This window comes from Monodelphis domestica, chromosome 8 (genome assembly GCF_027887165.1).
Source record: "Monodelphis domestica isolate mMonDom1 chromosome 8, mMonDom1.pri, whole genome shotgun sequence".
In the NCBI taxonomy this organism is placed as follows: Eukaryota; Metazoa; Chordata; class Mammalia; order Didelphimorphia; family Didelphidae; genus Monodelphis; species Monodelphis domestica.
Window position 1 is genome coordinate 60,982,625 of NC_077234.1, and position 25,812 is coordinate 61,008,436.

General features: G+C 38.8%; 2 protein-coding genes across 35 annotated transcripts in view; both read right to left on the minus strand.

The window, feature by feature from the left end:
- MFF (mitochondrial fission factor) overlaps positions 1-7,866 on the minus strand; it is a 42,354-nt gene extending 34,488 nt beyond the window's left edge. For 21 of the 34 annotated variants that reach the window (XM_016425276.2, XM_016425275.2, XM_056808435.1 and 18 more), the window contains exons 1-2: positions 7,549-7,866; positions 1,667-1,773 (exon numbers count right to left, since the gene is read on the minus strand). The gene's annotated coding sequence lies outside the window, so the exon portion shown is untranslated. The remainder of the gene's footprint in view (positions 1-1,666; positions 1,774-7,548) is intronic. The other 13 variants (XM_056808424.1, XM_056808426.1, XM_056808423.1 and 10 more) reach the window with 9 other exon arrangements.
- Positions 7,867-12,761: 4,895 nt separating this feature from the next.
- Positions 12,762-25,812, minus strand: part of COL4A3 (collagen type IV alpha 3 chain) — a 174,583-nt gene continuing 161,532 nt past the window's right edge. Inside the window, 5 exon segments of the mRNA XM_056808486.1 lie at positions 12,762-17,349; positions 20,349-20,521; positions 20,648-20,762; positions 20,906-21,083; positions 22,293-22,505. Coding sequence (XP_056664464.1) covers positions 17,265-17,349; positions 20,349-20,521; positions 20,648-20,762; positions 20,906-21,083; positions 22,293-22,505 — 764 coding nt within the window. The 3' untranslated portion in view covers positions 12,762-17,264.

Here is a 25,812-nt window from a genome sequence, read left to right on the forward strand (position 1 = left end):
CATCTGTTCATCTCTGACTGTCTTCTCCTACCATCTGTCTCCTTCTCTTCCACTCACATAACTGACAACTTAATTTAGACCTTAATCACCTTTTACCTCACTTCCTGGAAAAGTCTCCTACTCAGTCTCCCTGCTTTCAATCTTTCTCTCCCCTCTCCAATCTGTCTTAGTTGCCACAATAATCTTCCTAAAGTTCAGGTCTGAGCCCTGCCCAGCCTTCTCAAAAATGCAATGACTCTTCCAGGCAAACTCCTCACCTGCTGATCCAGGTCCTCCCACATACTTCTACAGTCTCTCTGCACGGCACTCCCCTTGTCACACATTCTAGCCAAAATGGACTGCTAGTTGTTTCCTGAACTTGAAGCCCCATCTCTGGCCCCTGTATATCTGTACTGGCTTCAGCCTCTTCCCTTTGGGGGGCCCCACTCCCACACTTCCTCCTCACCTGGCCTTGCTTTTTTCTTCCTTCAAGGCTCTGTTAAGGAGGCCCCTTTGTTGTCAATCCTTCCCTGATTGAGCTCCCAATGGTCTTCATGCCCCTTCCTCCCTCAGACTCTCCTCACAGACAGGGTCTGTTTCCTTTTATCTTCGAGTCCCCAGCACCCAGCACCAGGCATTTTGAGTGAGCTAGTCCAGAATTCCTTATCTGCAAACTCCCTCTCCTAATGCAGATTGACTGTTCATCTGTAACTCAGAGTCTGAGATAATTGCTTGGGAGGTTAAGAGGCAACCTATGGGCCATACAGTTATATGTGAAACCGTGTGTCAGAGGCAGGGCTTAAAAATCGCTTCCAAGGTCAGCCTTCTATCCACTCTACCACATTCTATATATTAAGGAAGCAATTAACAGATATGTATTGTTCAAATGATAATTCCTTGTCCAAAAAGTGCCTTTATCCACATTAGATTTTCATTGAAGTATTGTTATTCTATATGGTTTTTTATTTTTAATTAAAATGCTATACAAGTTTCTCATTGAAATTTTTCAGCATCTAAAAAAATCTCATTATATTCTAGTTGGGAAATATTAGTGATACTAAGGAAAATTCATGGGATAAAAGGCAAAATTTATTTAAGATTAAATAAGTGAAGAAGCCAACTGGATGAAGAGAATTCTAAGGACATTTTTAAAAAGTTCTTTACATTGTGTTCAGGAATCACACATTCTAAGAAGTAGCTAAGTCTTCCCAAAACAGCCAAATGAGACATTATGAAGATTTTATATATGAAGGCCAATGACAATGAAACCTGCAAGACCACCTTTTAAAAATAAGTCTCAGAACCAAAAGATGGAGCAAACACTAAAAAAAGTTCTTACTTTTAAAATGGTTCTCCATCTCCGTTTCCAAGATGCTGGGAAAGAGCCTTAGCAAGAGTGAGGGAGTTTTGACTTTATCTCATTGTCTTCTATTTTCCTTCCCCAAAATGTTCAACACTTCAAGGCACTGGATCTCGATAGTCCATGACAGAGGTGACACTCCCCAAGAGCCACAGAACCAGATGACAATGCAATTGGGAAATATTCAACATAATAAGTAAAAATTCAGTACCACACAGTTGACCAAGTCAAACTGTGGTTTGCAGGGATCCACTTCTAAAGTTTGACACCACTGCTTATAGTATTAAGAAACAATGATTGAAGGGGGAGGGTAGATTTTTTACTCACCAAAGTATTCCAGCTATGGCTTGCTGTCCACTATCTGCTTCTGTGCTTCATATCAAATCCTTGAACTTGTTTCAACTCGGATGTGCTGTATTTGTTACTTCTTTCCCCTAGAAAAACAAAGTAGCCAAATTTTATACAACCTCATTATTGCTGACAACCAACCACTTCAATCCAAAGATTTGGGGTTCACTGCAGAAAATGAAGTCTTCCAGTTGCTCCAAGTCTTAGATTCATCAACAATCATTATATATAATACTATAATGATAATTTATTATATCAAATGTGTGTGCAAAGCAATGTACTAGAGATAAAATGATACCTCCTTGAATGCATAACTTCCCATTTACTACTTAAAGGGCTCTTTACCTCAAAAATGCAATGCCTCATCTGGCGTCAGACACTTCCTAGCTGTGTGACCCTGGGCAAGCCATTTAAGCCCAATTGTCTAGCCCTTACTGATCTGTCTTAGAATCAATATCTACTATCATTTCTAAGATACAAGATAAGAGTTTTTTAAAAAAAGGAGAAAACATAACACCTCCAAAATGAAATAAAAGATGAATTCTAAGATTGTTCCTAATGTATTGACAAGTTTGTAATTTAAGAAAATCAGGCAGGTGAAAAAAAATGAGTGTAATGGAAGAGACTTTATTATTTGTGGGCAAGTGAAACACTGTAAAAGATTAATTTTATTTTATGGTTATATATTATTCTCAATATTAAGAGCAATGAGATAGTAAAATCATGAGGATTTTCTCTTTAGGACACTTCACTTTGGGAAATTTTATAGTCACTATTCAGGTAGATGAAGACTACATGTTACTTAAGATTATGGACGTAGTTGGGTTAGGACAGTAGCTCTAGCTTAGAAAGAAGGAGTCAGTACTAGAAGTGAACATTAAGAGAGTAGGTTGGATTATATCATTGGCCTTCAAGTTGTTCATTTATAAAATAAAGGGGTTAAATTAAGTGATCTTGAGGCTTTCTTCCAGCTTTAAATCTTTGATCCTATAATATTTGTTAATTGTGTCTTGCATTCCATAATGCCACACTGCTTGCTCACTCTAAAGTTCATTTTTAAAACTTTATTAACTGGTGAATCAAATTAAAATAATACCTGTCTCTCCCATAAGAGTCTGGGTTCCTTAAGATTCAGACTTGTTATTTATCTTTCTTTATATTCCCAGGTTGGCACAATACCTGGCACATAGTAGGTGCTTAAACATTTGACTGAATGACTGACTTCAATTCTTTGCAACCCCCTAATATAGGCACCTCTATTATACTCATTTTACAGATAAAGAAACTCAGGTTCTGAGGACTCAAATAACTTGGCAGGAATCATACAGCTAGCCTATGTTTTGTATAAAATTTGAATCAAGGTCTTTCATTCTCCAAAACCATCACTATACTGCCCTGTCTCATAAGAACACTGATATTCTCTCAGTGATGAGCAGCATGGCATAATGGATAAAGGGTTTAGATTTGGAGCTAGGAAAAAGTTTTGCCTCTGATGCATACTAACTGAACAAGAGGAGCAAGTGACTCAACCTCTCAGGGACTCGGGCAACTTCAAATGGCTATAAAACAAGGAAACAAAACAATCTCAAGGGAAACAAAATTTCTGGGTTGTCCAAATGACAAACTTCATGGTAGGCATAAGCAGACTGAGGCCCTTAATTAACAGTTACTTGTCCACAGAAGTGACATAAAATATCCTCAAGGACATGTATGACTGGCAAAGGAAGCCAGCTGATCAACAGTCTGAGGCTCAGAGGAAGGTAATGGGAAACTATTGTAGATGGGATGCCAGCTATATGACTGGAGTGTCCAAACCAAAAAGATCACAGCTACAAAATATCTAAGTATAATGACATGATAATCCAACAGGTCCATCAATTCACAGGATCTCTAACAAGAATAAATTTCTATACCACTCCATGTAATTTATTTTTATCGCCACATCTCAAGGCACAAGTCAGGAAGTAACCCAATTAACTTCAATAAATATTTCGGAGGATCTTAAAGCTGGAAGGAAATTCAGAGACCATGTCTTCAACTTTTCTCCCTGTCTCTTCTCATCCCACCACCATTTTACAGATGATGAATCTGAGGCCCAGAAAGGTTAAAGTAACTTGCCAAAATTTACAAGGATCCCTGAGGTAGGGTTTAATACCAGATCCTGACTCTATAGCCAGCCCATTTGCATAGTGGGTACTAAGGCTCCCTCCCAAACCACATCTCTGTGCAAAGAACTATAGGGACTAGGCATTGGTGGAATAAAGAAATATGACACAGTTCCTGCCCTTGAGTTGGCAATGTAATGGGGAAATGGCAAGTACACAAATAGCTATAATGTTTGGCAGAATATGATCAGTGCAAGAAGAGATCCAGACAAAGTGCTGAGATTCTACTAGGGTATCAAAGAGAGGGAAGAGTGTTAGACTCCCTAATCAAAAAGACCTGGGTTCAAGTCCCACTACAGGTATTTTTGTGACTCTGGTAAAGTCACATAGCCTCTTTAAGTCTCAGTTTCTTCATTTGTAAAACAGCCATATTAAAACCAACTTCACAATGTTGTAGTGACAATCAAATCAGATGAAGCACCTTACAAGTCTTTAATTGCTATGCAATTTAGAATATTATTAGCAAAGGGAGAACCTCTGTTGGACTTTTTAAATAAGGGAGGAATTCAAATGGGCAAAACTGGGAGATAGCAGAGGTTAGGAATGGGAGGAAATGGAAAACAGAGTTGTGAAGTTTGATTTGAAAAGAGTAAAGGAAAAGAGCCATAAGGGAAAATTGTAAAGGAAGGTTTGAACCAGTGTGGAGGGGGTTGAATGAAAGAACATGTATTTAAACTATATTTTGCATACAGTAAAGGGTTGTAAAAGGTCCCTGTGTAGAGGAGATACAATAGAATGTTAGCTCCTTGAAGTTGGGAGTGTGTCCCTATTTGTGTGGCTTTCCATCCCTAGTGCCCAGTATAAATCAAATAGGAGCTTAATAAGTGTTCACAGAGTGGTATTAAGATGGGGCAGCAATGTGAAAACTAGGATGAAAGAGAAAGAAAATGGAGTCAGGAAGAAGAGTTAGGAGTCCATTATGGCAGTTCCACAGTCATATTTTCTAACAAGCACAAGTTTGTTTTTACAATACTTCTTACATTAGGATTAAGAAACAGGGTCACATTTGAAAAGATATCTTCTGAAAGAGGCAAATTTTCTTGCAGTTAATTTGAGCTCAAAGAAATTGAAATGAAAGGAACATGCTTGAGTCAACATTTTTATCAAGGTCCAAGGGTAAAAAGGGCATTTCCACTCAATTTCAATTCTGTTATGTTTCAATTGCTCAAATAAAATGTAAACACATTATACATGCTTTTCCCATTTAAGTTACATCACTCTGGGTAAAAATCCTTACACATAAAGACCACAGATCTCTGCTCTGGGGAAATGTAATGATTTAAGAACTATCACCACTAAGTATCTACCTCAGTATGCAGGATATGGTATGTTCTAATAAACAAGGCTGATAAATATATGCTTGAAATAGAAACAATGTAGTCTCTGAAAGTTGTCACTCAGAGTAATCATGGGGACCATCTGCTTGTTGTTGAAAAAAGCTAATGTAGATCTTCCTGTGTTATGTGTAACCCAATCCCACTCTTTTGTAAGCAATTCTTAGCAAATAATCAGAATTCTTGAAGTATCTGTTTTTAGTACTTCAATCAATAATGGGAAAATAGAAGTTAATAGGGTATCTTAAAATTTCATTGACAATAGCAAAGAACTGGAAATTGAGGGGGTGTTCATCAGCTGGGAAATGGCTGTATAAGCTGGGGTATATGATTGTGATGGAATACTACTGCATTGTAAGAAATGGTGAGCAGATTGGTTTTAAAAAATATGTAGGCTTCCTAGCTGTGTGACCCTGGGTAAGTCAATTAGCCCTCACTGCCTACCCCAATAGACAGTACTGATTCTAAGATAGAAGGTAAGGATTTAAAAAAAGGGGGGGGGAAGAAAAATATGTATAAAATAATGCAGTGAAGAAGCAAAACCAAGAAGAATCTTGTATACAGTAACAGCAATATTGTCTGAAGAGTAACTGTGAATGACTAAGCTATTCTAAGTAATATGAGCATCCAAATTCACTATCAGGAATTAATGAAAGAAAATGCTAAATATCTCCAGGGAAAACTGATATATGGAAGTATGTATTGTAGGGTTACACACACACAAGTGCTCGCCCATCAAATGTTGGCTTCGCTCAACGTGGGCCTGGGATGGTGAAAATCTGGGACTCAAAATGTAACCTCAAAAATAAATGATTAAAAAACAACTAACTACAAGTTAACACCAGGAGGCAACAGTTAACTTAAACTGTTGACTCTTATTAAGTAAGATCTTGCCCTCATCAGTACACAAGCACATTTTCTATTCATTGAAAAGGAGTGACAACACTTTATGTTAATCAAATACTATACTATTTGGGAGGAGCTGGGAAGAAAAAATGAGTAGACGTAGTTATTTTCTGTAAATTAACAACTTAAGTTTTTTTTCTACCTTTTCATTAAAACAAATCACAAGGGGGCAGTTAAGTGGCTCAGAGGATAGAGCTAGGCCTAGAGACAAAAGGTCAGGGGATTCAAATGTGACCTCAGACACTTCCAAGCAAGTCACTTAACCCCCCAACCCTTACTGCTCTTCTGCCTTGGAACTTGATTCCAAGTAAGGATTTAAAAATAAAATAAAAACAAATCACCAAACTATTAAATGCTCAGTCCTGCCCCCCAACCCCACCCCAATCAGTGTAACATTTAGACGCTGTCCCCAGGGGTCTTTTATCATATTAAACTTTAAATAGGGAGATGGTGCCCGACCTTTCATATTTTCAAATAGATTCCTCCGTTTAAGCTAAAAGCTCATTGCAAGCGAAAGGCTCTTTTTTTGCCTTAGTGTGTCCACATTGCCAAGTAGGGTGTCTGGCCCATACGAAGCGCTTAATAAATGCTTGTTTACTACACTCGTACAAATTCCCTTCTAAGCAGATAGGACTTAACAGCTATAGCTAAGAAAAATAGCATCAGGTCTCTCCACCTCGCTCTCCTCCATTTCTTCCCTAAAAGAGACTCAGAGGAGCAGCAGCAGCTCCTTTGGAATGTGGAGGCAGCTCAGGGAAATAGAACGAATTTGGAGTCAGAGGGTTTGGAATCGAATTTTGACTCTGCCAGTTATCAGGAAGGACCTTGGCCAAATTATCGATCCTCTCAGTAACTCAGTGCTTTCAAGAAATCCTCATCACTGGACATGCCCGTGGCCAGCAAAGGCAGCCAAAGGCGAAGGTGACAGAGAACTACCCGAGGGCAGAAGCGGTCCTTCTCACGCCCGGGCGCCCAGCTCCACACACAGTGGGTTTTTAACACTCTCAGTGATGACGACATTCGTTTGGCTTCCTCGCGGCTCTTTAGAGCCGGTCCCTAGCTGACCTCCCTCCCCCTCCAGGAGGGGTCACGAGCGAGGTGAGCCCGGCTCCCCAAAGGTGAAGGGGGGGGCCGGCCTCCGCCTGGAGGTCAAATTCAAGGTCACTCAAAGAGCCGAAGCAGAGGAGGGGGAGCCTCCCTCCCCTTCCACTCCCTCCCCCCCGACAAGACAGAGTAAGTCCCCGGGGCGAGAATTTCACTGGGTTTCAAAAGAAGCGAGGCCTTGAAGGCCGAGAGAAGTCGCGAGGGAGGAGGGGAAGACCGAGGCCAGGTCCCGCCCCCACCCACCCCCAGCCCTAGGCTCCAAGCCCGCCTTCTTGCGGAGTCCGAGGCCCAGGGCCGGGCTGGCCGGCCGGACTATGCTAGAGGAGGGGATGGCGACGGGGCGGAGACTCACCCTAGAGCCCCGTTGGTGAAGTCGCCGGCGAGGGCCTGTCGGGCCGGCTTCCCCGGTGGCTCGGCCTGAGCGCTCTCAGAGGCCGTTGGCCGGGGGCATGAAGACCCCGGGGACAGGCAGCGGGCTGGACGGCCCCGCAGCGGCTCCGAAGAGAGGGAGAGAACGGCCAGGGCTGGCCCCTTGGAGGAACCGTAGCTGGAGCCAAGCTCGGTCAGGTGACTTTGAGCCGGGCGGAAGCGTGGCGGCGCTCGCCCAGCGCAGACGGGTGACGCCAGGCCGACATCTTTGTCGCGGGAGAAGGAATCCGGCGGCCCACGTTCTACGTGCGTGCGGAGCCGGGTAGGCTCGGGCCACGTCACGTCACGTCACGGTGACTTTAAAGATTGCAGGTTCACGGTGCCCGGGAGGCGTCTTTTGGTGCTGGGACCTCAGGCCTAGAAGCCCCCTGAGGTCCGAATGATGATATTCTTAGGCGCATCCAGGCAATAAACAGAATTTAGGCCTGGACCCTAGAACTCCCGAGGATGACAACTCCTTCCTTTCTCCAGGATCCTCAGATAACAGCGCTGTACCTTGAGTAGCATCTGTGAATGGGCACACAATCAGGACCTGTACAGCCTGCCAGCAGGCAATTATACAGCGTCTATTGGGTGCTGCTTCTCAGTCTAAATATTAAAAGGACAGCTAGGTGGCTCAGGGGACAGAGAGCCAGGCCTGGAGACAGGAGGTCCTGGGTTCAAATTTAGCTTCAGACACTAGCCGGGTGACCCATGGCAAGTCACTTAACCTCCATTGTTTAGCCCTTACTGCTCTTTTGCTTTGGAACTGATACACAGAATTGATTCTAAGATAGCAGGTAAGGGTTTAAAACAAACAATTAAGCACCTACTGGATGCCAGGATTTTACCCAAACTCTGGTGACACCTAAAAAGGCCAGCCCAGCCCTTCATCTCAGAGAGCTCTCAGACTGATGGAGGTATGATGTGTAAAAGACCTCGTGCAAACTATATAGACAGAATAAGCCCGGCATAATTTCAGAGGGAAGGTGCTAACATATAGGAGGAAGGAGATGGGCTTCCTGCAGAAAGTGAGATACTTATCTGTGACCCAGAGGTGGAAATGAGGGGTGTTGGGAGGTTTGAATGAGATAATAGAATTTAAAACCAAACAGGCTCATTTTTTGTTCTTTAAAATAACCAACAAACTCAAAAATATTCCATTGCACAAAAAGCATACATATTTGATTCCATAATTAAAAATATATTTCACACTTACTCATCTGGTCCAACTTCTTCAGTTTTGTTTTAAGATAAGAATATGGAAGCCCATGGGTGAGGGGCCTTGTTTGTGAATAAGGATAAGAGACTCCATGAACATTAGAACAGGGAATTCCCAGGTGATTAAAAACTCCATTTAAAGCAGGCCTTCTCTGAACTTCAGTTTTAGTTGCCTAAGGCATTGAGTGTTTAATTGACTTAACAGCCACTTAAAATAAGTTTTTCTGGCTTTGAAGTTTCTATGCCACATCTCAAAGACAGTGCAAAAGTACTATTGATAGAATTTAACATTGGGAACAAGATTAAGAACTTTTAGAAAAGGTGGAGAAAGGCAGAATTTTCTTCCACAGTTTCTGAGAATTTCCCACCTTGTTTCCTTTGTTGACCTTCTAGTAAATACTGCTCAGGGGGCAGCTAGTCTGCTCAACATGTTGAGAGCCAGGCCTAGAGACAGGAATCCTGGGATCAAATCTCATCTCTGACAAGTCCTAGATGTGTGACTCTGTGCAAGTCACTTAACCCCCATCACCTAACTGTAAACCTGAAATTTCCTTAGACTTATAAATGTTGGAAATTTCACCATTGGGATATTTCATACTTGGAAAATTTCTTACTGATAGTCTATTGGAATGGGAACCCCATTGGCATGGGAGGTTCCTTCTCTTCCCTTCTTAAGATTACTTTAGGACAGAAACCTTTTGCTGAACAATGGAAGGACTTTGACCTATGCTTAAGCATAGAACAGGAATTTCTTTGAGTCTTGATTGATTTTAGAATTGATACAATGGAGATACTTGGAATAAATCTCCACCCTATTCAGTCCTAACAGGATTGAGTAAGGGCTGCAGCCTAGATCAAAATTTAATTATTCCAATCTCTACCCTACTCAGGTTAACAGGATTTAGAAAGGGCTGTAGCAAAGGAGCAAAGATTTAATCATTTGAAAATATGACCTTCAACAGACATGTGCAAAAGCCAGAAACCTCTGGGCGGTCCTGGGTTAAGCTAGAGCCTCCATTGGCACAGGGAAATTGATGAACAGTGATTGGTAGATGGGAGAACTGAGGGGAGGAACTTGGATGGTTTCCTTAAAGATAGGGGGTCTGAAGACTCGAGGGGCGGGGAGTAGTTGGTCGGTGTGGTTCGTGGGGCTCTGAGAAGCTTGCTCTGAAGGAAGCTGAAGGTGGAGACCTCTGAGACTGTTTCTCCATTTTGGTCACGTGAGTAATAGGGACTGATCTCTTTTCTTTGCCCCAGCTATCTAAGGGCTTGGGCCTTTTGGCCCAGCCTAAACAGAAGGGGTATTTAAGCCCTATTTCCTTCTCTCCCTTTTCTCTCTCTCTATCTCTAATTACTTCCTCCTATTGTAATTAAACTCCATAAAAGATTGACGGCTGACTTAAGTTTTCATTTAGGAATTACATAGCTGATTCCTTGGTGACCTTAATATCAGTCTTTTAAAGTGATTCCCTTGTAACATAACCCTTGCCATTCTTCTGCCTAAGGTTGATTCTAAGATGGAAGATAAAGGTTATTTTAAAAAACAAACCAAAAAAACCACTGACCCATAGAACTTTGAAATGTGCAGAACATTTTGTAATACATTATCCATTATCTCATTTGAAGCTCACCTCAAATATGTTCTCTTATTATCTGTTTTTCTAGCTGAAGAAGCAGACTCAAGAGGTTAAAATGACTTACTAGTCCATGGCCATAGCTAGTAAATACCAGAGGTGGGATCTGAACCAAAATCTTGCTGAATGACCATGAACAGATTATTTAACTCTTTGATTCTCAGGCATTTTCTTCAGCCTATAGTTTGGGGCCTTATCCATTTCCTGTTTTTTTTTTTTTAATCACTTAAGAATCTTAACAATTCTGATATGTGCCAAGCCCTGTGATAAGCACTAGAGAAGTAAACACACAAAAAATAATCTGTTTAAAAGGAATTTGCATTCTAATGTGAAAAACAATAGGTATACTATGATAAATATAAAGCAAATAAGACAGTAGTTTGGGAGGCAGAGTATTAACAGCTATTATGTGGAAAGGCTTCATTTTCTAGACTTGGGATTCCTTTCCTATTTTTCATTTTCTTTCAGTCACTGATAGTACTTAGGCATTCACACCTGCTATTTCTTTTATTTATTTAAACCCTTACCTTCTATCATAGAATCAATACTAAGTATCTGTTCCAAGGCAAAAAGATCAATAAGGACTAGGCAACAAAGAAAGATAAAGAACATTCCTAGCTCTCAAGGGGTTCATGATCTAATGGGAGACACAAAATGCAAACAATTTAATGCAAAGAAGTTATAAACAGGATAAATAAATAATCAGCAGAGTGAAGGCACTAGCATTTAGGGTAATCCTAGAAGGATTCTTATAGAAGAATGTGGGACTGGAAGGATGGTGGGCAAGTCAGAAGATAGAGATAAGGAGGATAGAAGATATGAAGGAGAGCCAGTGAAAATGTCTGATTTTGGGAGATGGATTATGTATGGTGAGGAACTGAAAGGAAGCCAGTGTCACTGGATAATAGCTGAAGTAGAAGTAAGGTATAGGAAGCTGGAAAGGTAGGAAGTGGACAGAATATGATGGGCTTTAGATCCTAGAGGTAGTAGGGGAGCCCCTGGAGTTTATCAAATATAGGCCCTGACCTAGATCTGTGCTTTAGCAAAGTCATTAGGACAGATGAGTAGAATTTGGAGAGGACAAATTTGAGGCAGAGAAGCTTTGGCAATAGTCCAGGTATGTGATGATAAAGGCCTGCAACAAGATGGTCAAAGTGTTAGAGGAAAGAGGGGCATGACTATTAGAGGTGTGAAGGTTGTCAACATGGAATCTAGAAACCCCAAACTTATAGCCTAGTAAGATTTGATGAACCCCAAGGTTTAGGACTAGCTTGTAAGTTGGAGACCCTCAAGCTTGTACTTGTTCCTTGTTCCTGTGAGAATCCACCCTGAAGGGAATCTCAGGCTAGCAGTTTCAGACTGAATAATGGGTCCAAAGGTAAAAGACAATTCACTTGAGATGGAGGCTAAGCCCAAGCCAAGTGACTCTTTTTTGTCTCCAGAAACCTCTCCCAGTATATCACACCCTCCTTCTGAGGATCAAACCTTCAGCTTTCTGACGCACACACTGCCTACTGCACTAAAGTGCTTCATAAGTTATTTCTGGTCACATCTTTTGTCCCATGTGAATTAGTAAGAGTGGGGTAAGTTTGGTAAGAACTGAGAGGTTCCCTGTCATATCCCAGATATGTGGTTTGGGAAGAGAGCTGATCTTTTCTGTTGTTCATGTTAGACTGACAAACAACTTTCTCAATACTGTTATCTCTTCTTCCTTTGATCATTCCTGGATGACTTCTTCCTTAATTTAGGCACCTCTGAATCCACATCATTATTAACAGGTAGTAAGTGACAGTGGCATGACTTGATCCCAGGTCCTCTGACTCCAAAATAAATGCTCTTTTTGACTGTATTGCTGTTCTTCCTCTACAGCTTGGAGTGTAGAAAGCTATCCTTCTAGCTTTTAGAAGAATGTTTATAGTTTTGGCTTAATAACTTGGTGTTTCTAAGCCCCCATCTTGACTCCACCATCAATAATTTGGAAGACTTAGATGTATAAAGTAAGTGAAGACAAACCAGAGATAATGGACATGGAAAACAAGTACTTCAGTGAAAGGAGAGAGAACCAGCTGAGGACGTGTGAGTCAATAAAAGGCAAAAAGGAGAATTTGATGAATAACAAGATTTCAGATCTTGTCAATAGAGACTCATGATTGGCTGAGATAGAGGTCATGAAATTCATGGGTTGAAGAAGGTGATAAACTAGTAGTAATCACTAGACAAATTAAGGACTCTAAGATGAAACACTGGTATGCAATGCCTTGCGTTAGGCACTAGGGAGATAAAGATGAAACAAGACAAGAAATTTATAATCTATCAGGAGACCATATTGTATACAGATCACTGTAATACAAGTTAATACAATTTGATAAACCCACAGAACATTTGGAAAGTTCAAAGGCATCATTCTCGGCCATGGAGACCAACATTTGTTTCATAGAGAAGCTAGGGAAGCCTTAAAGGCAGCTTTGTCTTTCATTTGGGTGAGATGTTGGGTAGGACTGGACCAGGAATGAGGGAGGCGTGCACAAAAGTGGTCTAGGAAAGGTAAATTGTTTTACTAATAATTTTGTTTTATGTTTGTAACCCTTTCCTTTTATCAAGACAACTATTCCTTCCTTCTACAATCCTAGTTATAACCTGGCTAAGGTTTGCATTTTATGAAACAAATCAAAGACCTACTTTGACAATTCTGCAAATGTGAAAATCTATAAAATATTCTTCCCTAACTAATATTATAAAAGTTAAAGGCAATAATTCATTCAATATTTTAGATCAAATATTAATTTTATTTTTAGTTTGTGAGTCAGCATCAATAAAATATAAAAAGCAACATTTTCCACTTTAGTTCTATTCACTGAAATATTTATATAATAATGTTATCCATTTCTTGAACCACAAAACACTAAGTGTTTAAAAGTAGCACTTCATTTCTTGTATATATAATGTTAAATGACATTGGGTAGTTGCATGACATTTGACATATAGAAAAATTTGTTGTTTAATTTTTAAAATTCTAACTGCCAAGAATTACATTAATTAATTTAATTTGGAAAATTAAAAAAATGTTTATCCTGTTAAAACAAGCCTTTGGGAAATCTTTTTACAGACTGCTAAATCCCACTTTGAAACTACAGATTTTTAAAAGAGATGATTAATTATTCATATTTAATCTAAAAAGCTAATCAATTTCTAACAGAAATTGATTATTTTTTAAAAGTCAGAAATAATGAAATAATTGAAAGTACTATATCATATAAAATGTATTAGTATGCAGTTTATGCAAATGACTTCAGTACATTATGCCCAATTTTTGAATAGGATTTCATTTGCAGTTTAGCCATACTCATAGCACTGGAAGTAAAAAGATTTGGATTCTGTCTTTTCCTGTTAATTAGCTGTGGCAACTTAGTCTCAGCTTACTTATCTTTAAAGTAAGAAGATGGGTCCCTAGTTGATCTTTGCAATCCTTCCTAGCTTCAAAAATCTGTGACTATAGATTTGTAAAACAATCTCATTTACATGCTTGAAAATGAATGATGGGAGGCAGCTAAGTGGCTCAGTAGATAGAGAACCAGGCTTAGAGAAAGGAGGTTGGGGTCAAATGTGACCTTAGATATTTCCTAGATGTATGACCCTATGTAAGTCACTAACCCCCTTTGCCTACCCCTTACTGCTCTTCTGTCTTGGAGCCAATACATTGTGTTAATTCTAAGGTAGAAGGTAAGGGTTTAAAAAAAATGAGGAGACATTTGCAAAATACTGTCTTAGTGTATATAAATAATGCCAGTTCAAGCTTAAAGGGCTATTGCCTTTTAATAGCCTTTTGGCACGCCTTGTATAAAGGAATTCCTAAAATATTTCTGCTAGCAGAGTTATCATGTTTCCTTTTAAAGGAGATAGTTTAAAAACAACAAATAAAATAATAAAAAGCATTCACTTGTTCTTGGAAACTTTAAACATATAGTCATATATTTAGTAAAAGTTTGATTTTCTGTTTTTATTGAAACATTTCTCAGGAAATAAAATAGAGAGAGTTGAAAGGCTTGGTTCTAGGAGAGTTTAGAACACTGACTGGACTTGTGATTTCATTAATACCAGAAACTCTCAGCTAAGGAAAATCCTTCCACCAATGGAGTTGGGTATCTTTGCAACCTATAAAGTTTTCTAGAGCACAGAGAAATTAAATTATTTGCCCTAGGTCTCAGAAACAACATGTGGCAGAGAAGGGAACCTGTATTCAGGTCTTTCTGGAATCCATGTCCATTTTTTATACATTATTTTATATAAACTTTTTTTTGTTTATTTTTTTCCTTTCCTTTGAGTTAGAGTTTGATGTGAGGTAAGCTGATGAGAATATGGTACAAATCAGAGGGCTCTCATCCAACTCTCAGGGTCTCTTCTCTAAGACCTCCAAAAGCAAGCTGCAATCAGTATTAACAGTCAGTGTTAAATTCTTTTCCCATGCCTATTGAACTTTTAGACATGATGGCAGATCTAGAGAGAGCTACAGAAGGCAAAAAATGTGGGAGACCTGGGATCCTTTGTAGCCATAGAAGATAGTAATCATTATATATGCTGTAAACCTCAAATTTCCTTAGACTTATAATTGTTGAAAATTTCACCATTGGGATATTTCATACTTGGAAAATTTCTTACTGATAGTCTATTGGAATGGGAACTCCATTGGCATGGGAGGTTCCTTCTCTTCCCTTCTTAAGATTACTTTAGGACAGAAACCCTTTGCTGAACAATGGAAAGGACTTTGATCTATGCTTAAGCATAGAACAGGAATTTCTTTGAGTCTTGATTGATTTTAGAATTGATACAATGGAGATACTTGGAATAAATCTCCACCCTATTCAGTCCTAATAGGATTGAGTAAGGGCTGCAGCCTAGATCAAAATTTAATTATTCCAATCTCTACCCTACTCAGGTTAACAGGATTTAGAAAGGGCTGTAGCAAAGGAGTATAGATTTAATCATTTGAAAATATGACCTTCAACAGACATGTGCAAAAGCCAGAAACCTCTGGGCGGTCCTGGGTTAAGCGAGAGCCTCCATTGACAGGGAAATTGATGAAGAGTGATTGGTAGATGTGAGGACTGAGGGGAGGCAACTTGGATGGTGTCCTTAAAGATAGGAGGGTCTGGAGACTGAAGGGTTGTGGATTTTTTTGGTCGGTGTGGTTCCTGGGTCGGGGGAAGCTTGCTCTGGAGGAAGCTGAAGGTGGGGGCCTCTGAGACTGTTTCTCCATTTTGGACACGTGAGTGAAAGGGACTGATCTCTTTTCTTTGCCCCAGCTATCTAAGGGCTTGGGCCTTTTGGCCCAGCCAAAACAGAAGGGGTATTTAAGCCCTATTCCCTTCTCTCCCCTTTCTCTCTCTATATATATCTCTAATTCCTTTCTTGCTCCTATTGTAATTAAACTCCAAAAAAGGCTGACGGCTGACTTGAGTTTTTCATTTAGGAATTACATAGCTGATTCCTTGGCGACCTTAAATTAATATATATCAGTCCTTTAAAGTGATTCCCTTGTAACAATGCAGAACATTTGAAGCTTATCCAAGCATTCTGTTTTTTAAGCATTCTGGTTTATGTGCATTGCCAGTTAATTTAACAAGTTGCTTTTTACATAGGAAACATTTTATAAGATGACAAACAAGAAAATAAGTCTACCAGTGAGAAGAATGCAAAATTACATCAAAGAATAGCTGTTTTGAGCAAGATTATAACTGAATTTGATTAGTTAGCATTGACACTTGTAGGAATACTTCAATGATATCCATGGTCCTATTTCTCCTCTACAGATCAAGTGATCCTTGCTTCTGATTGTCCTGGAAGCCTTTGGGCTCTTTTACTGTTTCATAGATACCACTGTAGCACATAGGCTGTCTATCTAATAACTCTCACCTTGGCTGCTCATTTGCCCTACTTCCTTTCTGGCCATGGGTAACTGATCATCCCCAGGACGTTGGAGAGTGAGGTGGGAAGTTAAGTATATCCATTTCCCAATAGAAGAGTCTAGAGGATTGGGAGAAGTGTTAAAGAGAAGAATATTTTCAAAGGGCAGATAGAAAATAGTCTGTTAAAATGAATATTTAAATGGCTTGAGTTTTGCCTACTTTGAGTGATAATTTGATATCTTTAACATTATATGTCACTTTATGGTAGTAAGGCACACACACACACATATATATGTATATATACATATATATATATATATATATATACATATTTCACTAGGTAAGTGTTACAATAAGACATGCAATGAGTCCATACACTTAAAAATTTTTTCATTAGTGTTCCCTTTTTGGGTTAGTATCAGCCCTGGGTTTCCTGCTGATAGAAGACTTAAGTGGTTTGAATGGGCTTTGGGAAATATGTAGTCCTGAGACAGGGTCAGTTTTGTCCTAGACTTTATCAAGTATAATAAATCAGTCAACATTTGTCCAGGATACTTTTGCCTATTGGAAAAGTCTTCTCGATATCCTTTAGGAGCCAAGAATTAACTTTCCCTGGAGTCTTGGAGAGCAGGTAAATGAGCCTTAAGTATACTTTGAGGCATACCCCATTTGATTTGGGGCATTTAGTTTCTTTTCAACCACCATTTATTTGATACTTTAAGCCAACAGTGATCTAAAGGCTGTAGTAATACTTTTGTGAGTAATCTGGTGGCACACACTACAGCAATTTTATTCTTAATCAGAATTTCTGTGGTAGCATAGCTAGACTGCTATTTGTTAGATCATTGCTTTAAAAATGACCATTCTCTGCTTTGGTAGCAGTTTTATTTTCTGTGATTTAGTTAGTCTCTTCTCTTCATGCACACTTGACAGCGACTGATGATCCTCTCTAGTTCTCCAGCTTTCACAGTAGATGGAGTAGGTTTTCTGGGGAAAAATATTAAAGAGAAAACACTTGTTTAATTTAGTCAACTGACATTTAGCTAGTATATTGTACATGTTCAGATACAAAGGAAAAAAACCCAACATCCCCATTTCTCAGTGAGAAAATGTCTAGCACCTAGTAAGTACTTAAGGAATGTTTGTTGACTGATTAACTGACATTACCCTGGGGGAGTTCCTGCTTTTAGAAAATGAAGAAATCATCTTGTGTTTAGATATGCATAAATATGGTAGTTCAAAACCGGAAACACAGTAGCTCAAAATACTTTGTAAAGATTATTTAATTACATAAAATGCTAAAAAAAATTGAATCAGATTTTTGCAGATTTTATTACAATACAGAAAGTTGTTGATTCATATATGGATGAAAATGGTGATAATGGATCTCTGGTAGAATAGAGAATAAATGATCATGTTACTGTAGGGATAAGTGCATTTGTGCCACTTCATCCCAAATTATCCATCAACAAATAGTAATTGTTTACTATGTCCCAGGCATGGTGCTAAGTGAAATAATACCTGTCCTTAATAAGGACCTTACATACCTAGGAGGAAGATGGCATGTAAAGAAATAAGCTTATAAATAACAGATGTGTTTTTGAGAAGATTAGAATGTAGGAAAGGGCCAAATGATAAGGAGCATAAAGTGCCAGAAATTTGAATTTTTGTTTGATAAGAGAGTTAGGAGTAAACCACTGGATCTTACTGTATAGGGAGGCAACCTAGTTAGAAGTGTCCTTTAGGAAAATCACCTTGATGCCTGTGTGGATGGTAGTTTGGCATGGTAAGAAACTGGAAGTAGGAAGACCAAATAGCATTTGATCTATTAGAATAATCACATTAAATTTCATAATATTATTATAGCAATATTACAATAACTTTTAATAATCCTGGTGAGAAGTGATTAGGCTTTGTGAGTGGATCTAATGGGGCATATATGAAAAATGTGGAGATAAGAACAAGTTGATTGCCTATGAATAAAAGCTTCCTTCCAGAAGCATTCCATCTGATAGAAAAGGTGATTTCATTAGAAATAATAACCTAAACAGAATTTCTTAGTCCTAGCTTTGTTTTGATCATGACATCTCCATTCCATTTTTGAAATCTCATGTTCTACATCCCATTACTTATTGCACTGATACGTTTCTCAAAGTCATCAGGTCATTGTGTAATTATAATAATAACTTGCATTTATGCAGTACTTCAAGGTTTACAAAGCACTTTACAGACATCTTATTTTATCCTCATAACAAGTGTGGGAGATAGGTGCTAGTAATATATATGAAGAAAACTGACTCGGACTTAAGTGACTTGAAAAAGGTCACACAGCTAATGCCAGAATCTGTATTTGAACTCTGGTCTTCCTGATTGACTCCCACTGCTCCCTAAGCCCCTTACAACTTTCTAGCAAATGAATATCATACATGATATTAGAAATGTTTTACTTAGGACATGTTTTGCTGACATTCATAATTACATTATGTGCTGGCTAAACTTGATTCTGAAAGTGCTTAGATGCTGGTGGTGCCAATCTGAATGTGCTTTTAGTAGTATTGGTAGATTCTTTGCATGTGAGACAAATAACATTAGAATGTTGCCAACAGAATCGGAAACAAAAGAAATGCCCATTAAGTAGAGAATGGCCAAATCAGTTGTGGTATATATAATGGAATGTTACTGTGCTTGGAAATACCAAATATGATGAATACAGAGAAATCTGGAAAGATAATGTGAACTGATGTTACAATTAAATAAGCAGAGTAAACAACATGCACAATGACTACAAATATGCATTTGGAAACAACCACCACCAAAGAACAACTAGAAATGAATGTTGCCAAATTATAAGGGATAAGTGTGGCCCAAAGAGTAGTTACAAAAAAGACATCCCAACCTACTCCTTTGTAGAGCCTGAGAGGGCCAGGGATAGGGAAAATTGCATGAATATTCAGATTTTTTTTCAACACATTGATCAGTTTTGCTGAAATATTTTATTCTTCCTTTTAAAAAACAATTCTTTACCCAGTGAAATTGTGCGTGGGCTTCGGGAAGGGTGGGTGGAGGGGAGGGAGTGAAATAAAGTGAGTATTGTAACCAAAAAAACAAAAACAAAAACAAAAAAACAATTCTTTGTCATATAGGATAGCCTTTTGGAAGGGGCAAAGGAATAAATACATTTAAGTAATATAAAGATATTCCCTAGAATTTATTTAAAAACAAAAACAAAAACCTCAAGCAACGTGGAAGAACCAGAAAAGTTGACCAGTGGAGCCAGAAAGGTCCGAGACAATTTGGAGAAAACAAACAGCAGGGCAATGTTCAATGACCCAAAAGGCTCTCCCCACGCCCAAAACCAGAATCGCTGGGATAGGTTAGTGCCACCAACGGAACAAGTCACATCATGAACAGGTTCTAAAAGCAAGGCAGGAAAGCACTCTGGTCACTGTGGAAAAGGGGACGTTTAGGAACAGCCGTGATGAAGAGCAGCATGGAAGACATTCACGGACATTCTGGGATGACGACAGGCCTTTCTCGTGGGTCAGAGCCCAGGAAAGGGAAAAGCCAGTGAGGCGCGCTTTGAAGAAATGCTTCAAGTCGCCATGAAGGAAGTGAAAAGGCACCCCGGTTGCCCTTTCATCTTTCGGGGGCTGTCGCTGAGGGAAAAAGGGGAGAGACAGGAACGCCCAGGCTCAGCAGAGCCGCCGGCCGCTTCCCCTTTACTCCTATTATAACAAATGAGCCTGCCAGGGCTGGAGTGCCTCACTGGCCCTGAAGAGATCCCTAGGTGGCTGGCCACCATCTCCCATCCATCTAGGAAGGATCTTATTCACAACCATTCTGGAAAGAAAGCGCTTTTGTGCACCGCCGAAAGTCACGGAGCCCTTTCACCCATGAATCCCCCTCCTCTGCCGTCTCCCTAAAATAGCATTCTCAATAGGTTCTCCTATTGAGTCTCCAGACCCGGTTTACCTTTGAATATTTACCTGAACATCCTTCTTGGATTTAATGAAGCCAACCAGAAACTATAAGAATTTGAATAGTAGTTGCAAGTTCCCCTGCCATGACATTCTATAAATGGATTGGCACGGAAATCTTCCAGGCAAGAACCAGGGGATGCTAGTGCTTGCCCAGAGCCTTCTGAGCCTGCACTTGTATACTGTGAAAACAGAAGCAGTAGAAATGATCATTTTCAGGGGTCAAGCTGAGGACTATGTACAACATTAGCCTGTTATGCTGCTAAAAATAGCATCTGCTATGATTTTGCTTCAGCTTTTTCGCTTACCATGACAAAAGAAAATCCTTTCCAAAGAGAAATCCAGCCATCAGGACATAAAGGGATGTCAGTGGTCTGACTGTGAACTGCTATGGCCATTGCAGGACCTTCACAGACTGTACATCTGCAACATGACACAAAATGTGGCAAACACCATCACTTTCTGATACTACAATCATCACAAGTTGCATCCTGCACAGAATACTGAATAATTATTAAACTAAATTTTCATTATCTTATCAAAAGAATAAGGAAGTAATTTTGTACCTGCTAATATAAGGCTCCAGAGCTCTGCCAGTGATTGGGGCCATGTTCATTGGCATCTGTGCTGTAGTTGACAGCCAATATGAATAGTCATTTCGGGATGCAAAATTGCACACTTCATTGGTATTACAGAACAAGAATGGCATTGTGGTAAAACGTTGTAGGCAGCTACCAAGAGTTCCTGTGAAAAAAAGAGGATTGACCATATTTTCTAGTTGAAAATTAATTTTGTTATCAAAAGTACTTGGAGAAAAACTGGATAATAGCAAAATATCAATTCTACAAATAACAGCATCATCAAATTGAAACACTGAAAAGCTATTCATATGACAATTCAATGAAAGCATGGGGAAGGCTTTTTGTTATTGTTGTTGTTGAACATTTAGGTTACTTTAGGAGTTTTTTGGAAGTTGTATGTAAAGATTCTGCTCTAAAATCATGCTTTTCAGAGCATTGATGTGATCCTGGGTGCCCCAGTCTATACAAGTAGAGTGCTAGGTCTGGGTGGAAAGTCCTTTCACGCTGGAAACTACACTATAAACCTTGTGAAACACTATATTTATTGATAAGTACAAACCTAGCTCAGATTGGGAGATTTGTCACTATAAGGTTGACCTCCATCTGCTAATTATTTTCAGCTCCAGAAACTTGGGAAAATTGCCTTCTGAAGACTAGAGGAGATATGATCTACACTGGTGCAGGGAATAGTCACACCAATGAAACATGCATCCTTATAGTATTTGTATAGGTAAAGAATTGTCCTCAACGCCCTTGTGGCAATCTCATTCTGAATTTCCAATATGAATACTCATTGCTCAGCAGACTTTTATAAAAGATAACAAATTTAAGATTTAAAGGCAGGCAGATGTTTTGATTCAATACTATTTGGAATGAGTGGGATGAAGCCTCAACAGGATTATTTTAACACTTATTCTGGGATGACAGTACAGACAGATCAAGGATTTATTTGCTTTCTGAGCTAAAAATAAACATTGGAAGTAACCTCCTAAGAAATTTGGGAGATAGGTGTGGGCAATTGAAGTCCAAAATGAAAAGTTCACTAGAGTCAAACACTCTCATATTTCAAGAAAATAATAGGTAATATGGAAACTAAACTGCTTTCTCATTGGATTAGGGACAGTATTATACTTGAATTAATCTCTAACATTTTTCTCTTTTCCCTTTCCTAACACATATATTTTCTTCTGTTTTAAAATGTAGAGAGAGAGAAAAATAACAATTTGGGGGAGGTTATTTTATTTTACTTCAGAATATGATTGCCTGTGATTTGTGTCATTTTTAAGGTCCAATTTCTGGGACAACTACACTGAAAAATACACAGTTTTCACTTTTGTGAAACAAATTATTTCAATGAAATCTAAGATGTTACCAAGGTCTTGTCCATAAGCTCGTTCATTTCCCTGCACAAAGAGAAGAGAATAGCCACTATAAAGGGGTTCTGTTCCTCTTGGGCAGGAAGGAATCTCTGTTGATTGGCTGTGACGGGTGAAAACAAAACCTCTGATAGATGGCCCAGTTGCAGGTGGTCCAAAGTTTCCGGGTTTTCCTTTTAATCCGGGCAATCCAACTGACCCGGGAGGTCCTTAAAATTATATACTTAAATGTTAGAGGAAATATGAACAAAACATTACTAAAGAGTACATATATTATCACTGAATTCCAAACTTGTCACCTAAAATTGCTCAATAAATCTTTAATATACCTGTTATGTTTTATACATAGAACTACCTCTTGTATCTTATAATAATAATAGCTAGTATTAATATAATACATTATAATTATTATCTTATTTGATCCTCACAACAACACTGGGAGACAGGTGCTATTATTACCCCCATTTTAGAGATGAAGAAACTGAGACTAAGGCCAAGAGACTTGTTCAATGTCACACAGCTAGTAAGTGTTTGAGGCTAAATTTGAACTCAGATTTTCCTGACTTTAGACCCAGTGCTCTATTAACTATACTGACTATCTACTCTACATAAAATAGATACTCCAATGAAGAATGAATGAAATGAATGTGGGCATTACTTTTTATGATTTGGTCAAACAGCATCTTATGTTTTATGTTATAATTATTTGTGGACATTTGTTTCCTCTTCCTAATATACTGAAATTCTTTGAAAAAAATTATTTCTTAATCATATTTGTATCTCCTCTAATGCCAAAGAAAGGAGTATGCATTTTGTCCTCTGGGCAACAAGCAGGCACCAGAGTTATCAGACAGTGTCTTCATGGTCAGAACTATGCTTCTGGAATATTACTATGGCAATGAGGTAGAGGATGAAATGGAGTAGGAAGGAACTAGAAGGAGAGAGACCAATTAGGAGCCTACAGCAGTACAGTAGTTCAGGGAGAGATAATGAGGGTCTAAACTAGGTTAGTCACAGAGTGAGTGAATAAAAGGGCATAGATGCAAGAGGAATTGTGGGGAAAGAATAGATGAGGCTTGGCAATTGAATGGATGTGGGGGGTGAGAGGGAGTAGTAGAGAATAACTCCAAGGTTTCAAACCAGGGTGACTGTAAGAGGCAATCAGTGGTTTGTATAGTCAACAAAAAATAGGCAAGTTAAGAAGAGAAGTGGGTTTCAGGAGAATGATAATTTTAAAAAATCTAATTATTTTATTTTTATCCGTATTATTCATTTTTTTGAATAATACTATGAAACCAAAACCCTTAAACATAAACCCAAATAAACAATTGAAAAATCATATGCTTTCTTATGCATTCTGATTCTAATAGTACTTTCTCTGGACGGGGATAGCATTCTTTGTCATAAGTCCCTGAGAATTGTCCTGGATCTCTGTATTTTTGAAAGTAGTTAAGTCTATCTCAGTTAATCAGGAAATGATAATTTAAAAAAAATACAGAAACCAAAACCTCAGTGTTTGATAAACTAGAGAACATTAGTTACTTGGAAAAAGCTCCTGATTCTACAACTATTCACAAAAGTGAAAAAATGTTTGGTGTAAATAAGGTTTTGATCAGTGCCTTAAACCACATAGCACAATAAGCTCAAAATAGATATCTATCTTGAATATTAAAGGTCATACTTTAAAAACAGAATCAGATTAGGTGCCTTCATATTATGTTTAGGGGGTGCATTCTTAACCACCACAGAGGTGATCATAAAGATAAATAATTATGATTACATAAAACTGAAAAGCTCGTATGTGAACAAAATTAATGCAACCAGGGAAGAAATTGACTGAGAAAAAAACCTTAGTATCAAGTATCTCTGATAAGAGTTCAATGTCCAAGACCTATGGGTAACTCTCAGAAATATCTAAGAGGAAATGAATATGTGCCCAAAGGATATTAACAAACAGTCCTCAAAAGAACAGCAGGTTGATTATTAGTAAACAGAATGCTTCAAATCACTAATAAAAAGAGAAATGCAAATCCAAACAACTCTGAGGTTTCACTTCATGCTCAACTCTTCTCCTTTGGTGACTATCAATAAAGCTTGTTAAAGCATTCTTTGTGTGGAATGACACTTTTTATCTGGGCTACTTGTTCTTCAAAAGCCTCTTTTCTTTATAACATAGATTCCCAGTGTTGTGCATATATCCTAAAGCGGTTAAAGAGTGAATGTTCCTGTATCCACCAAAGTATTCATTGCAGCTTCTTTTTTGTTAGGAACTGGAAAGAAAGTAGGGACAGGTATTGATTCATTTTTTTGTCACATACATCCCTAACTCTTAGCACATTGTCTGGCACACTGCAGATTCTTAAGAAAAGTTTGTTGATTGGGGAATGGCCGAACAAATTGTGGTATGTGAGTAATGGAATATTACTGTACTGGAAAACATAATAAAAAATTCAAAGGATCATGGGAAGACTTAGATGAACTTATAAGAGGGAATTAAGCAGAACCAAGAAAACAAAGTGCATAATGTAAATGGGTCTGTGCAATTATAATAATTATACTTTTCCCTGAAGAGAGGAGAAAATGAACCTCCCTTGCCCTGCTCTGCAGAGGTGGGAGACTATGTGGAACAATTACTATACTGGCAGACTTGATTGATGTCATGGTTAGTTTTGCTGACCTGTTTATTCTCTTTATCTTCTTTGTTAAAGGGAAAGTCACACCAGGTAGGGGGAGGAGGGTGAATGTATCCCAAAATGAAGGTGATATAAAACAAAAAATATCAGTAAGAATTAAACATTTTCAAAAAAGAAAGAAAATTTTGTTTTGGACTTGTTGGAGATACTTTAGGAACATTCAAGTGAAAACATGTCCAATTTGTCGTTAGGGGACTAGAGCTTAGGAAAATGAGAGACTAGATGATCTAGATATTGGAGTCCTCTACCTAGAGATGATAATTGATCTCCTGGGACCAGATGAAACTAATGCGAGATAGTAAGTACAAAAAGAGAAGAAGGCATAGGCCAAGCCTGCAGAGGAGACTATAAAGGAGAGAAGTCAGGAAATTAGGAGGAGAACCAAGGAGAACCTCTGTCACAAAACCTCAGGAAGGAGAATCCAGGAAGAAAGCATGGACTTTAAAGTTAGTTGCTCTACAGGCTTTGATGCATCTTGTTTTTGGTGATGGTGATGAGAGGAGGACGGCAAGAACTTGGATATGTGAAGTCTAAGCAATACATTCAGGTAGAGATGTTCAACAGGCAGATGGAAAGATAAAGAACAGAGCTCAGGGGAGAGGTCAGAGCAGTCATCTAATCTGGATGTGATCCAAATAAATGTCCCCTGCTCGTCTTAGAATCTGGAATGCAAATGAACAAGGCAATGAACCATCAGCAGAGCGAAGGGCCATCACTTCACATAGGCTCCACGTGAGACATGACTCCTAAATCCTTCTATAGCTATAAGCAATGAAAAGAGACTCTTTTGCCCAGGAAGATTACGTAGAGAGAGAAGAGGACC